The 14573-nt window shown below is 55.2% G+C and overlaps 1 protein-coding gene across 1 annotated transcript in view; it reads left to right on the forward strand.

Annotated features, from left to right (window-relative positions):
* mnat1 (MNAT1 component of CDK activating kinase) overlaps positions 1-14573 on the forward strand; it is a 49505-nt gene that overhangs the window by 25602 nt on the left and 9330 nt on the right. Inside the window, exon 7 of the mRNA XM_035381957.1 lies at positions 2541-2662. Within this exon, the coding sequence (XP_035237848.1) occupies positions 2541-2662 (122 nt within the window). The remainder of the gene's footprint in view (positions 1-2540; positions 2663-14573) is intronic.

Here is a 14573-nt window from a genome sequence, read left to right on the forward strand (position 1 = left end):
CCCCGCGATCTCTTAGTGGTCCCTCTCTCCCAGCCTGTCTGCGATTGGCGCAGTGTGGAGTAATGTAGTGCTGAGAGACTGAAGAGATGGATGGAGAGATAGAGGAGCAGGCCGTGCTCTTCCTGTTCAGCTGTGGTCTTGCGCAACGTCGTGCTGACGTGTGTGGGAGTGGGGGGGGGGGGGGAGATGGGTTTGTCGGCGGCTCGGGGCTCACGGTTGAGTAGCGTTCACAGTGCGTGCGCGTGTGACAGGTGAGGGTTGTGGCGGTCACAGCCCCCCCCCCCCCCCCCCCCCGTCTTTCACGTCTGAGTGGAACATTCCGGTCCCAGGTGCATCTCACGGTCTCGTTCAGGGCATTTGTCCATTTTTTTTTGTGTGCGTGTGGACTCGTGGAGATTACAGATGGGGGCGGGGGCAGTTGAGTCAGAGTGGGGGAGGCATGTCGCTCATTTGCTGCTTTTCGTCAGCCCCCCCCGCCCCCCCCCCGCCGCTGCCCGCCCTTCATCTCTCTTCTCTAATTATCAGTTTGTCTCATTGTCGTCCAGATGCAGTCGCCGTGCCTCCCAGACAAACTGCATCACGCCAGAACAGGGGTGAGCGCAGAGTGGAAATTCCCCTCCCAGTCTCCCAGTGGCAGCTCTCCAAAATCAGGCTGCACAAATCTGAGCAAAACAGCACTTTTAAAGAAGGATCGCGTTTCGTCCTCGGGCCGGGGGCCCTGGTTCTGGCTCTTCAAAACCAAAGTCGGCATTATAAAGGAGGGCGGGATTTATTTTTATTTTTTTTTAAAAAGCCACTTTAATCTTTAATTGATTGGAAGAAAATGTGTAGACACTGTCTTGCGGTTGGAGGACATCAAACGACTGCAGTCTTCTGGCTGGTGTCGTGCAGGTGATGGATTGGCCGCCCACACAGAAACAATGGTGCGTGGGTTTCCGACTAATTCAGCCACTTTTATTGTGGCAGTTTGAGCACACACACACACACACACACATACACACGCCCACACACACACACACACACACACACACACACACACACACGCCCACACCCACACCCACACACACACACGCCCACACACACACACACACACACACACGCACGCACACGCGCACACACAGACACACACACACGCGCCCACACACACACACACACACACACACACACACGCCCACACACACACACACACACACGCCCACACACACACGTACACACACCCACACACGCCCACACACACACACACACACACACACACACACACGCGCCCACACACACACGCTCGTGCGCGCCCACACACACACACAGACACACGCACACCCACACACACACACACACACACACACACGTACACACACACACACACACACACACACACACACACACACGCCCACACACACACGTACACACACACACACACACACACGCACACACACACACACACACACACGCCCACACACACACACACGTACACACACACACACACACACACACACGCACGCCCACACACACACACACACGCCCACACACACGCGCCCACACACGCCCACACACACACACGCACACGCGCACACACACAGACACACACACACGCGCCCACACACACACACGCGCGCGCCCACACACACACACACACACTCGCACGCGCACCCACACACACACACACACACACACACGCTGACTTCCCATTGTGTTCGCTCCATTATCTGACTTTAATAGCCTACAACTGTTCAACTTCAACACAGCTGGAATTTGAGTAGAACGTCCAAGTACTGCTTTCAAAGCCCAAATCAACTGCAGCACTGTTGCCAGTGATCTGTCACATATGTTTATTTTTTAAATTCTTTTAAAATTGCATTGCATCATTTCTGCAGTGGGAAGTCAGTTACGCAGTCCCTATGTGACGTGCCATCTATCAGATTCACTTCTTATGCACTAGGACATCACATTTGGTTATTGGAAAGGCAACTTATAACAGTCTGACTTCACTGTCGATCTATAATTTTCCATTTTAAAGTAGCAAGAACTGTTTTTCCCCCCCACACAGATGCACTACTAGAATGATCTGTTCAGTACACGAGGACAGACCGTACAGTCTTTGTTTTGCACTGTTTTTTTTGTCAGTGTTCCGATCTGCTTTTCTCGTCTTGTCCTAGCTGAGGGGTCGGTACAGTGCCAGCACAACGCAAACATTGGAAACGTCGGCTCGCGGTATTGCCAACGTATCGCCGTGTTGACACAATGGTATATTCTATGGTATATAAATAAAGGGCGTGTTTGCAGAAACGCAGTCACCGTGGCGCTCTGTGTTTCCCGGGTTACGTGTGCGAACGGCGGTACGGCGGGTTGTTGGGTGACGAGGACTCTCTCTCACTCTCTCTCTCGCTCTCTCTCTCCCTCTCTTGCTCTCTGTCTCTCTCGCTCTCTCTCTCTCTCTCTCTCTCTCTCACTCTCTCTCTCTCTCCCTCTCGCTCTCTCTTACTCTCTCTCTCGCTGTCTCTCTCCCTCTCTCTCTCTGTCTCACACTCTCTGCGCACACGCAGGGTGAGACCATCTCGCTGCAGCCGGTGGTCCGGATGGAGGAGGTGCTGTACCAGTACCAGCCTCTGCAGGTGCACACCTACGGACCCCCCGTGCCCCAGCTGGAACAGCTGGGCAGGCTGGGGTAAGTACCACCCCCCCCCCCCTCCCCTGCACGCCCACACTGCCCTACACTTACACTACAAACTGAGCCCGTCTTAACAGGTGTTTTAGTCTGCCAATGAGGCTTAAAATCTTTTCCTCTTGAGTAAAGAATATTAGCTTTTTTGAGTTACTGTTTGTTTGACAAGTGAAATTTTCTTACCCCATTGGCAACTCTTGAAATGAGTCTGTCTCACCTCATTAGGAATATTTTCACCTTATTTGCCAAGAACGTAATATAAATAAGATTTTAAGTCTAAATATATGACTAAAGGACTTGTTGAGGTTAACTTATTTTTGGGGTTTTTGCAGGGTACTGTATGTACCCATGTGAGGGTTCTCCTTGGGGCCACTGAGCAGCTCTGATTGGCTCGTTATGAGTAGGCGTGTCTAGCCTGGCTCTGTTGGCGCTGTGCACTTTGGTCTCCAGAGCCCTTCTGTACCACTCCGCAGGGGGCTGGCCCCTGCTGCCAGACCCCCGCCGCTGCTTCTGTGGGGCGGGGGTGTGGGGTCTGGATGTCGGCGGTCAGAGGAAATCTGGTCCGTTTCAAAGGCGGCTCCCTGGAACAGCCCTGAGAGGGCCACAGGAAATGCAGCCAGCCTGGCGTCATCCATCAGCAGCGGGAGGAAGTGCTTTCTCTTCTGCTCGCCCAACCCAGGGACCACGCAGGGCCATTCCACAGTCTCACCATCACCAGTCAGACGGCTACTGACAAACCCTGGCTGTTCCTCACACAGACACACACACACACACACTGAATAGGGGTAGGGTGGTAGAGAACACCTCTGTCTAGCCCTTGTGAGTGTGGTGTCCAGACCTCTTGTGGGGTGACCATCGTGGCTTAGAGTGGAAGGCTGTCTCCCAGAGCACCTAGAGGGGGCTCCAGGATGAACTTAAAAGTCCCCAGCTCCTGAACTCCTCCCTCTTCTTTTCCTTCTCCATTACGGTAATCTCTTTCTCCTCCCTCTCCCTCCCCTCTGTCCTGGAGAGTAAGAGTGATGGATGATCTCGCTCTGCGTCGGGCATTATGTCACTACACAGCTATGAGGAAAGCAAAGAGCACTTTGCCAAAGCGAAGGACTTCTGCGGCTACTGTGGCGCTGCCAACGGAGCATTATCCAACGCTAACGCTCGCGTTACAATAGCCAGGGTTTATAAAAAGCAGCTATCAAGTATTAATTAATCTTCCCTTTTAATTGTCAGCGAGGCCCTATTGTATATCACCATGAGGGGCGTCGTGCAGACGATAGTTTGCAGGATATCCAAATACCTCTCAGGCCAGATGGGTCACGTGACTTGATGTGGGAGCCCTGAAAAGATCACTGAGTGAAACAAGGTGTGGAGATCGTTTGTTGTATTATATATTCAGCGAACTGCTGATGTTTGAAGTCCCTTATAAACCTGATCAATATTGAGATGGTAATGTCTAAAGCAGAGGCCTGTCAGCTCTAGAATAAATAAACGTGTTGCCAGTTGAGGGTTCTGTATCAGCAGTATTGGAGTCCTCTGGAGGAAAGGGGTTCCAGAGACCGTTCTGCCACTTGTCAGGGAAGGAGTTTGCACAAGCCTCACTGATGGCATTGTGGGAGTCACGCACAGTCGAGCACTGATGATGATCGTTAAACCACAACTCCCATGAAGCACCATGCTCCCTGTAGGAAAACAAGAACTGTCACTGTCATTCTTGCATTGTGTGCAGTTCCAGAAATACAGCACTTTCTGCCCCTCCTGCTGCCCTTGTGCAAACTCACGCGTCCGTGCGCACACACACACCCACGCACTTTGTCTCTCTCTCACCAACACACATGCACACACACATTCTCTCACACACGCACACATTGTCTTTCTCTTGCACGTGCACAGACATACACACACACATGGACTCCTTCACACATACACACACACACATTCTCTCTCTCTCACACACACACACACACACACACACACACATTCTCTCTCTCACTCACACACACATACACACACACACACACACATTCTCTCTCTCTCTCACACACACACACACACACACACACATTCTCTCTCTCACTCACACACACGCGCACACACACACACACATTCTCTCTCTCTCACACACACATACACACACACACATTCTCTCTCTCACTCACACACACATACACACACACACACACACACACACACATTCTCTCTCTCACTCACACACACATACACACACACACGCGCACACACACACACATTCTCTCTCTCTCACATACGCATACACACGCACGCGCACACACATTGGTGTGAGGAGCGAGGCTGGGGAGCGCTGCCCCCTTCAGGTCAGCGCGGGTGAATCTGCGGTGTGTTTGACTGTGAAGCGGACGGGGTTTCTTCTGGGGTTTCCTGAGCTGTTTGTCTTGGTCAGGGGCGGTCGTCCCCGGCGACGGCGGGGCCTGCGGTGATTTGTCTTGGACGGGGTCCGCGGGGAGACCCCCCTCCCCCCCTCCCCCCCTCCCCCGCCCTGCTCCCCACGGCTCTGGGCTGGTGCAGGCCGACGGCGGCCCTGGAACAGGAAGTCATTGAAGCGGGGCGTGCTTTTCATTAAAGGAGTGATGCTTTCTCACCAAGTTCCTTCATCCCCCCCACCTGCCCCCCACCCAAAAAAAGGCGCAGGCCGCTGCAGGACTGCCAGGAAAGAGAGGAGTCACGCCCCTCCCCTCCCCTCCGCTCCGTACCTGAATAAATATCTGCTGAGCTGCGCTTATTAGAGACAGCTGCTTCAATACTGGGGGAACAATGGGGTGCATTGCGGAGCGGGAGAGAGAGAGAGAGAGAGAAAGTGTCCGCTCAGCTCTCCCGGAGACCCGCGTTAAAAAAACACGCTTCCCCTGGTCACTGCCTCCGCGGCCTTCCTGTCCGGAGAGGGGAGCGCACCGCTGGAGCTGCTCTCTAACAGAGTTACAGCTCTGTGCTGTCTCTTCTGAGCTCGCTGTCCTCCTCCTCTGGAGTAACAGCCCTGCGCTGTCTCTTCTGAGCTCGCTGTCCTCCTCCTTTGTTACTCTTCTGGAGTAACAGCCCTGCACTGTCTCTTCTGAGCTCGCTGTCCTCCTCCTCTGTTACTCTTCTGGAGTAACAGCCCTGCACTGTCTCTTCTGAGCTCGCTGTCCTCCTCCTCTGTTACTCTTCTGGAGTAACAGCCCTGTGCTGTCTCTTCTGAGGTCGCTGTCCTCCTCCTCTGGAGTAACAGCCCTGTGCTGTCTCTTCTGAGCTCGCTGTCCTCCTGCACTGGAGTAAGAGCCCTGCGCTGTCTCTTCTGAGGTCGCTGTCCTCCTGCACTGGAGTAACAGCCCTGTGCTGTCTCTTCTGCACTCTTGTTTTTCTTTTCTTTCCTCCCCCCATGTTTGGGCGCCCGTCACCGGGACGCCCTCCTTCGGTCTGTCACCCGCACCGCCGTGCGCCAGCCCCGGCTGCAGGTGCCAGCTGACCCCGGGAGAACTGTTGCCGGGTGACGAGGCGGAGAATTCCCATCAGCCTGAATCCGTCTCTCTCTCTCTCTCTCTCTCTCGCCGGGTTGATGGTTTGACCAGTCACCATCCCGCGGGATCACTCAGCCAGTCAGCACTGGCGCTGTATGGATTTTATTTGGACTGCGGGGCACATCGATGCTCCAAGAATAAACGGCTCATCTGGAATGTAGTATTCAGGAGCCATAGTGGGCTTTTTTTCCCTGGGAAGACTCCTCTGCTCCATTCCTCCCTTTTTAGCCCACGATGCTAATGACCCTTGTGGTGGAAGGCAGCCGCTCTCCACGGGTTTGTGGTGTTCGCTGCTCAAGCAGGGCGTGTGAAGTGTCTGGTCCACCTGGATGAAAGCCTTAATTCAGCCCCGGTCTGTGCTTTTTTACCCATAATGCACTCTGCTGCCCCGGCTGTCCCGCTCTGAGCGGAGACCCGGAGACGGGTCAGGGCCGTGGAGTGTGCTGAAGAGACGGGGATCAGGGTGCGGTTGAGGAGGCAGAGTGTGCGGTGGGGCACGTGTAGCGCTGCTTTACTGTAAGGGCGTGTGCGGTGGGGCGCGTGTAGCGCTGCTTTACTGTAAGGGCGTGTGCGGTGGGGCGCGTGCAGCGCTGCTTTACTGTAAGGGCGTGTGCGGGGAGGGCTGCCCGCCGGCCGAGGCTCAGGGAGGCTTCAGGAGACGGCCGGATCAGCCGCGCGATCGATCGCTTCCTGGCAGCTAAAGGCCGGTTTACACTGGCTCAGAGGCCCCGCCGATAGTGTGTGTGTGTGTGTGTGTGTCTATGTCTGTCTACGTGTATGCGTGCGTGCATACGTGTGTGTCTCTGTGTGTGTGTGTGTCTATGTCTGTCTACGGTATGCATGCGTGCATACGTGTGTGTCTGTGTGTGTGTGTGAGTGTCTATGCGTTTTAGCACTGAACTCAGTTAATGTTAGTTAGAGAGGAAATGAGTTTGCAGTGGGCACACACACACACACACACACACACACACACACACACACAGAGGACCTCTGTGCTAGCCTGAATGTAAGTGGATGCTGCTGCGCTGGGGCATGACTGTGCGTATGTGTCCATGTGTACGTCTGACTCTTATATGCTGTGTATACTTGCATTTGAGCATTACTTCTGCTCTCAGTAATGAAGGCAGTGAGAACTTGAATATTCCACTGCAGAGAGGGGGAACTGTTGGAGGAGACGGAGGGAAAAGAGCAGAAGGACCAGAGAGAGGCAGGAATTGGCAGGGCGGCTCACGAAATTTCACTAAAACCTCAAGTGCTGACAATGAAGGCAAGAAAGCGCAGTTGTTTTTGTTGGCGCCGCCCTCCGAGATTATTTCATCTAACTGACAGGAATGGCTCAGCGCTAAATGCCAATCTGGATAATATTTTGAAGGTTTTTCTGCCCCCCCCCCCCCCCCCACCTACCCCCCCCACCCCGTTTTAATTGGTGGAAAAAGTGAGGTTTTTGCTGGGAGCAGTTGTCAAGCAGTCGTCTTTCATCAGCCGGAGAAGTGGAGCAGCTGAGAGAGTATTTAGTCTGGAGCTGCTCTCCTGGGAACCCGCGAAGCCGCGCAGGAAATGCTATTATGCCATTTCTCCAGGCTGGGGGAGGCTGGGGGAGGCTGGGGGAGGCTGGGGGGGGAAGAGGCTGGGGGGTGCTGGGGGGGGGGGGGGGTGAGGTGGGGGGGTTGTGGTTGTACTGTAGTATGGAGCGGGGGTGGGCTGCACTCTCTGCGGCTCTGCGACTGTAACTGGGGCTCAGTGATAATGGCGGGCGGTGCGGCGTCCTGGGTCTCTGTGAGGATGCGGCTGACCTGGGTTTTCCCTTCTCTTCCAGCTGCACGAAATCAGACGCGTTTTAGGGATTGTTTGGCGCATTTCAGCCATTGTAGGCGCCTTATAGCGGCTGTAGGCCTGTTGTAGCGGCTGTGGGCACATTTGAGCAAATGTGGGCGCGTTCTCGTGATTGTTGGCGCTTTTTCAGACAGCAGAAAATTCAGTGCTCCTTCATCACTGAATAACTGAACAGCCCAGAGACTCTGGCACCCGTCCCACAGAGACCACGACTTACAATGGCATCAGTCCCACCCGACCCTGTGGACATCGGGCCTCCGTAAAGAGTTGAGTGACCCGCTGGTACTGTACCCAGGCAGAGTAACGTGCTAAAAGGGGGACAGGCCGGTTCCCCTCAGCCCTCCATCTGGAGCCTGGTCAGTCCCGCGCGCGGCTGTCTATGCGTTAGCGGCCGCCGCGGCGAGCCGAGCCCGCGGTCGGGCCGGGCCGGGCCGGGCCGGTGGGACCCGCGCTGAAAGGCAGGGGCCGTGGGCGGAGCTGAGGAGCTGAGGAGCTGAGGAGCTGAGGCTCCGGCCCGTACGAGCGGCTGCAGGGAGAGAGGCGTCTCCCCGGGCTAATGGGGCCTCTTGGCTCAGGCCCAGGCCATAATGGCTCTGATAAATGTTTCTGTGCCTGGAGATCCTCCCGCCGTCTGGGCTGAGGTCACCCGCTCTCCTGGACGCTCTGTCAGGTGTGTGAGAGAGAGGAGAGAGGAGCTAACACACACACACTAATACACACACACACATACACACACCCGCTCTCCTGGACGCTCTGTCAGGTGTGTGAGAGAGAGGAGAGAGGAGCTGAGAGAGGAGCTGAGAGAGGCTGCCTGCGCACACACACTAATATACACACACTAATACACACACACACACACACACACACTAATACACACACACTAATACACACACACTTACACACACACACTAATACACACACACACACACACACTCACTAATACACACACACTAACTCACACCCGCTCTCCTGGACGCTCCGTCAGGTGTGTGAGAGAGAGGAGAGAGAGGAGAGAGGAGCTGAGAGAGGAGCTGAGAGAGGCTGCCTGCGCACACACACTAATACACACACTTACACACACACACTAATACACACACACACACACACTAACACACACACACTAATACACACACACACATACACACACACACACTCTTACCACACTAATACACACACACACTCACACACTAATACACACACGCACACGCGCACTCTTATCCACACTAATACACACACACTAACACACACACACTCTCTAACACACATTAATACACACACACTAACTCACACACGCACACATACTAACACACACACACACACACACACACAAATACACATTAATACATACACAAATTAACACACACTAATACACATACACACCCACACACAAACACACTCTGACTCACACTAATACACACACACACACTAATACATGCACACACATACACAGATTAACACACACTAATACACGCACTCGTACACTAACACACACTAATACATAGGCACACACACTAAAACACACACTAACGGACTCTAACACGCGCACACACACACACACACACACTAACACGCACGCCCACACAGACACACACACTCACTCTGTTCTGCTCAGTGAGGGTTAGTTTCTCTGAAGCCCTGATCCCAGCCTCCTGACTGGGGGACCGGAGCGAGGCCGTTCCCTGCCGGACAGAGCAGATGTGTGGAATCTGAGCCTTTTATCCACGAAACCCCACAGTATTGGCCAGAGGGAACGTATACGGTGACTAATTACTGGGGCTGTGGCAGCTCGGATCAGATAGGAGACTGTAGCAGACAGCTGAACAGATGTGTCTGTAAGGTTCAGCAGCAGGAAAGGGAGGGGTTAGGGTTAGGGTTAGGGTTAGGAGGGCTAGGGTTAGGGTTAGGAGGGGTTCCAGGCCCATCTCCAGCACTTGCTGTGTGGATCCAAAAATGCTCATTGAGCTCTTAGTCAGAAGACCTCTGTTCCCCGGCCTGTGATTGTGTTGTGGTCCTTATGGCTGTCTGTGCAGTGCCTGGCCGGAGGCTGTGCTGTGCTCTCTCTGTGTCTCGGACAGCTGGTCAGGAGTTTCCATTGAGCACGCTTGCTAGCTGTGATGAGTCCTGTCTGTGGGAGGGAGAGTCTGGCAGTGCAGGGCTGAGACGGGGGGCTTGGGCCCGGAGACGCAAGCCGGTCTTCAAGGACTGAAGCGAGGCGGGCAGACCGCCTGGCCGACTGGCCCTCTCCAAGTTCCCAGAATCCACTGGGCCCCGCCATTCCACCAATGCCCCTCGGAGCAAACCACGCCTTTCACTCAGGACCAATCAGCAACCCGTGTGTCTGCTCTCCGGTGACCCGGGACAACGGACAGCGTTTACTTCCCCCTTTGCCACTCTCCCTCCTTTAATTCACTGAAACGCTCGTTTTTCCTGTCCTCCTCCTCTCCGGCTCGCGCTCTCTCTCCCCTCCGCCAGCCGCGAGGCGGTAAATCCCCGGCGGACGCGTAAGTCTTCTTCACCATGAGCCCGGCGAGGCCCGGGACGCGCGCCGGACCCCGGGGGGGGGGGAGTCTTCTCGCCTCTGCGCCGAATGGCTTTTCCATACGGCCCCCTCTCTGTGATCCCGGCCCGAGTGCAAATCCATTTCACGGGCCTCGGGGGGGGAGTGGGGGGGGGGTTCGGGGGCGGAGGGACACGGCGTCCCTGGCACCCCCAAACCACGGGCCCGCGCGCCGCAGGTCACGAGGAGCGCCGCTCTTTCATGTGGGCCGGCCCTTTGATGCAGGAATTATGGGACGGGCGGCGGCAGACTCTACAGACACACCAGTTCATATGGCTGCCGGGGCGGGGCCAGGTGAACTCAATGGAGAAGAGAAAAGCTTTTGATGTCGCTTCAGGGTAAATAATGGTTCTTTTTTAGATGGGCGTTCATTGTTATTGTGCTTATTGAGCAACAAAAGCAGTACCCTTTTTGATAATCAGGAAATGTTTTTTTTTTTTTTTTTTCCTTTACAAGGGCAATAAATGCAGACATGACCATGAATTATGACTGCAAAATCAAAGTAGGATCTTCACTGGAAGGTTACGTTTCCATGAATAATGTGTGAAAATCGGATTTCCCCACCTGGGATTCTCTTTAGCAGGTTGAGTTTCTTACTTTTCCTCACCAGTAAAAGGACGACTGGGTTTCCCCAGCTGCTTGGTTGGGCTGTAAGAGACCCTTCACTCTACACGCGCATGGCGCTAGGCTAGCTAGCATGCGCTAACAGCTTGGCATCTCTCCTCAGATTCAGCAGGAGCAGAGCCAGGTTCTGCCTGGGAGTAGAGAGTGGCATGGCATGGCCTGTCCGTCAGGAGGGTGGGCGGGGCCTGGGACGGGTGGCCGGCGCGGTGTTTACGCAGGCCGGGCTCCCTCGGGGGCCCTGGCGACGGTGCTGATTGAGAGCAGGAGCCCGCGTCTGGGTGATTTGCATAGACAAATGAGACAGCAGGAACTAGGGGTGGGCGGGGCTTTGGGGCAGAGAGATTTGAATTGCAAAGCGCCTGTCGTCCGAACAGCGTCCCACATAGCATCACAGACTGACAGAGGGTATATGTGGCTGTGTGAGGGCTGTTTCATTGTTAGGTTTGCCTGCTGCTTACTGCAGGCTGTGTGGCTGCAGCGATTGGCATCTCTTATCTCTTTCCTTTCTGTAAGCAGGTATGTATGCGGCTGATCCGCTCTGGGCCCCCTGTTTAGTTTTCACTGGCCTCTCTACAGACCTGCTGTTTGTGTCTCTTATTGTGGACACCTGAGCCGAGCCCACGTGAGCCGCCCAGCAGGACTGAGGTCACGGTGAGTTTTGGGAGTTCTCCGAAGGGTTGGTCCCGCGGCGGTCCTGTGGTTTGGACGCCTCGGCCAGCGCCGGTCCTCCCGTGTCCTCGGATCCGATAGCGGGGGGGGGGCTCTCCCCGGGCCCCGCTCCAGATCGCTCGTCTCCGGTAGCGCCCCGTTAGCCCCCCCCACCCATCCCCCATCCCAAATCCCCCACCCGGTAAAGCAAAGCAGAAACACAAGTTTAGGAAGCGCACTGCTATTTTGCCCCCTGGTTTATTTCTGTCCAAGGCCAGGGCTGACGGGGGTCGGGGGTGGGGGGGTGGTTGGGGGGGGGCTCCCTGTGGAGAGAGGCTGCCTGTGTGGGGGGGTGGGTGAGGGGGGGGGTCACACAGGGCCTCTGCCAGGCTCTCCGCAGTGTGTTCAGCCTCCTGCTGGAAACCGCAGTGCTGTGCTATATCCAGCCCACCTGGATCTGCCTGCCTGTGTGCAGCAGACTGAAATCCCCTGTCTGTACTGTAGGCACTGTTTAGTGGGCGGGGCCAACACACTAAGGGCTGCTAGCCTTTAGCTGGCCATAGATGCTACAGGTATATCCTTCAGCCTGCCTGCGCAGTTATGCGCATACATACACACTTTCTCACACACATGCACACACAGACACATTTTCTCTCACACAGACACACACTTTCTCAAACACACATTTTCTCTCACACAGACACACACTTTCTCACAAGCACACACACACAGAAACTTTCTCACACACACACACACACACACACTACGGAGACTCGTCAGGGCAGTAATCGCTCTGGGTCCCTCTCTCCGACTCTGCGGCCTGCCCGCTCTCTAATTAGCCTCCCATGTGCAGGGCAGCTGGAGGGGAACCCCCACGCAGAGCGACCGGGTCGCGGTTCGGTCCCTGTGACCGTCCCCTTCCCTGACCTCCTGCGGCGCTGCGTTTACCGCGCGGCCCGTCCTCCGTCTGCATCCCGGCAGCCGTTCCTCCGTCTCTGCTGGTAGCGTCACTGCGTCACTGCACCTGCCCAGCACGCGCCAGGGAGCCGCACGCGCCAGGGAGCCGCACGCGCCGCGGTGTCGAGTGGCCCGCGTGTCACGGGCGCCCGCAGCCAACCCTGAGATCCCAGGGCCAGCTCTCTTTCAGGTAGCCTCTAGCTCCCCATACAGGACAGAAGGGGTTACTGCAAGCCTTTCTCAGTCCCTCAGTCTCCTGAGTCCTAGTAGCAGCAGTTGGCAGATGGAGAGCGTGGGGAAGAGGCAGAGCAGAAGACTTGGTCATTAGAATGTAAATGGCTGTGCTGTAGGGCCCATGTTAATGGGTCTGGTTTAGAGGCTCTGAATAAGGGAGGCTGAGGACCTCTCAGGTGTGACAGGCGTGCGGCGAGGGGCTGTGCTCTTCATGCAGAGACGCTCGCTGATGTCACAGCGCTGCTCAGCCCTGCGTATTCCCACCTCATATCAGCTCCCCGAGCAGCACTGACCGTCTGTCACTGAAACGACGCTGTGTTTCTCTGTCAACACTGTAATTAAGAGCCGATGGTGAGGGCGCTATCAGCGTGTGTGTGCGTGCGTGTGTGTGTGTGTTTTTTTTCAACAGGCGGGCCCTGTTTTGGTCTGTGCTCCTGACCTGTGGACACACACATATGTACTAACAGTTAAACTATGGATATTGATACATAGTTCCAGTGATTTACGTACACACACATACACATACAGCAGCACATACGCATGCAGTTGCAATCACAGATACCCAGTTTTAGTTACCCTTTAGTTACCCTTACCCTCATAAATGTCACAGCTGGAATGCAAAAATGTAAAATTGCTTTTAAAAAAGCCAGACATGCAACTCTTGCCACACACACTGTTCTTGTGAATGCACGCACACACACACACACACACACACACACATGCACACACACACTGGGGGGAGGGGCTCGGTAACTGGAGCTGAGTGTGGAATGCTGGGGGTGTTTTTGGAGGATCTGGGTGGGGGCGGGACGGGTGATTAGGGGGTGACAGCTGAGCGCTGACCCCACTATAATGACAAATCACCCAGCAGGTGTGTGGCTGTGCCGCCGATTCCCAGGCCGGTCGGCACTGCGGGATCTCTGCGTTAAAGGAAGGCTTCCGCAGCACGGGGCCCCGAGAAATGGCCCTGAGAACGGCCCCGCTCCTGCTCTTTAAAGGAGACAGGGGCCCCAAGGATGGCCCCGCTCCTGCTCTTTACAGGGGACAGGGGCCCCAAGGATGGCCCCGCTCCTGCTCTTTACAGGGGACAGGGGCCCCGAGAGCAGCCCCGCTCCTGCTCTTTACAGGGGACAGGGGCCCCGAGGACTGCCCCGCTCCTGCTCTTTAAAGGGGACAGGGGCCCCGAGGACTGCCCCGCTCCTGAAGTGCCAGACGCTTTTCTCCCATTTTTCTTTAAAAAATACTTGTCCTATACTTGTACCTTACACATGCATATCCGGCCAAACCTATGATGTTTCAGTTGTGTTTGATGGTGCGTCCTCTGCACCAGACCCATATTCAGCCATGGGTGTCAGGGACCATGAGAACAGGGCTGACTTCCGTGGGATTCTTTTGTATCAGGCCCTTTATATAAACACTTTAAAGCCGCGGTTCCCCTTCCCTGTGACGTCCGGAGCCGGGGGATGACAAAGTGGGACGGACGAGGCTCTGTTCCCGCTTCCTGCCACGCAGAATTGGAATTCTGGGAAGCGTAGTTGCT

Source organism: Anguilla anguilla, chromosome 1, assembly GCF_013347855.1.
Source record: "Anguilla anguilla isolate fAngAng1 chromosome 1, fAngAng1.pri, whole genome shotgun sequence".
NCBI classification, from domain to species: Eukaryota; Metazoa; Chordata; class Actinopteri; order Anguilliformes; family Anguillidae; genus Anguilla; species Anguilla anguilla.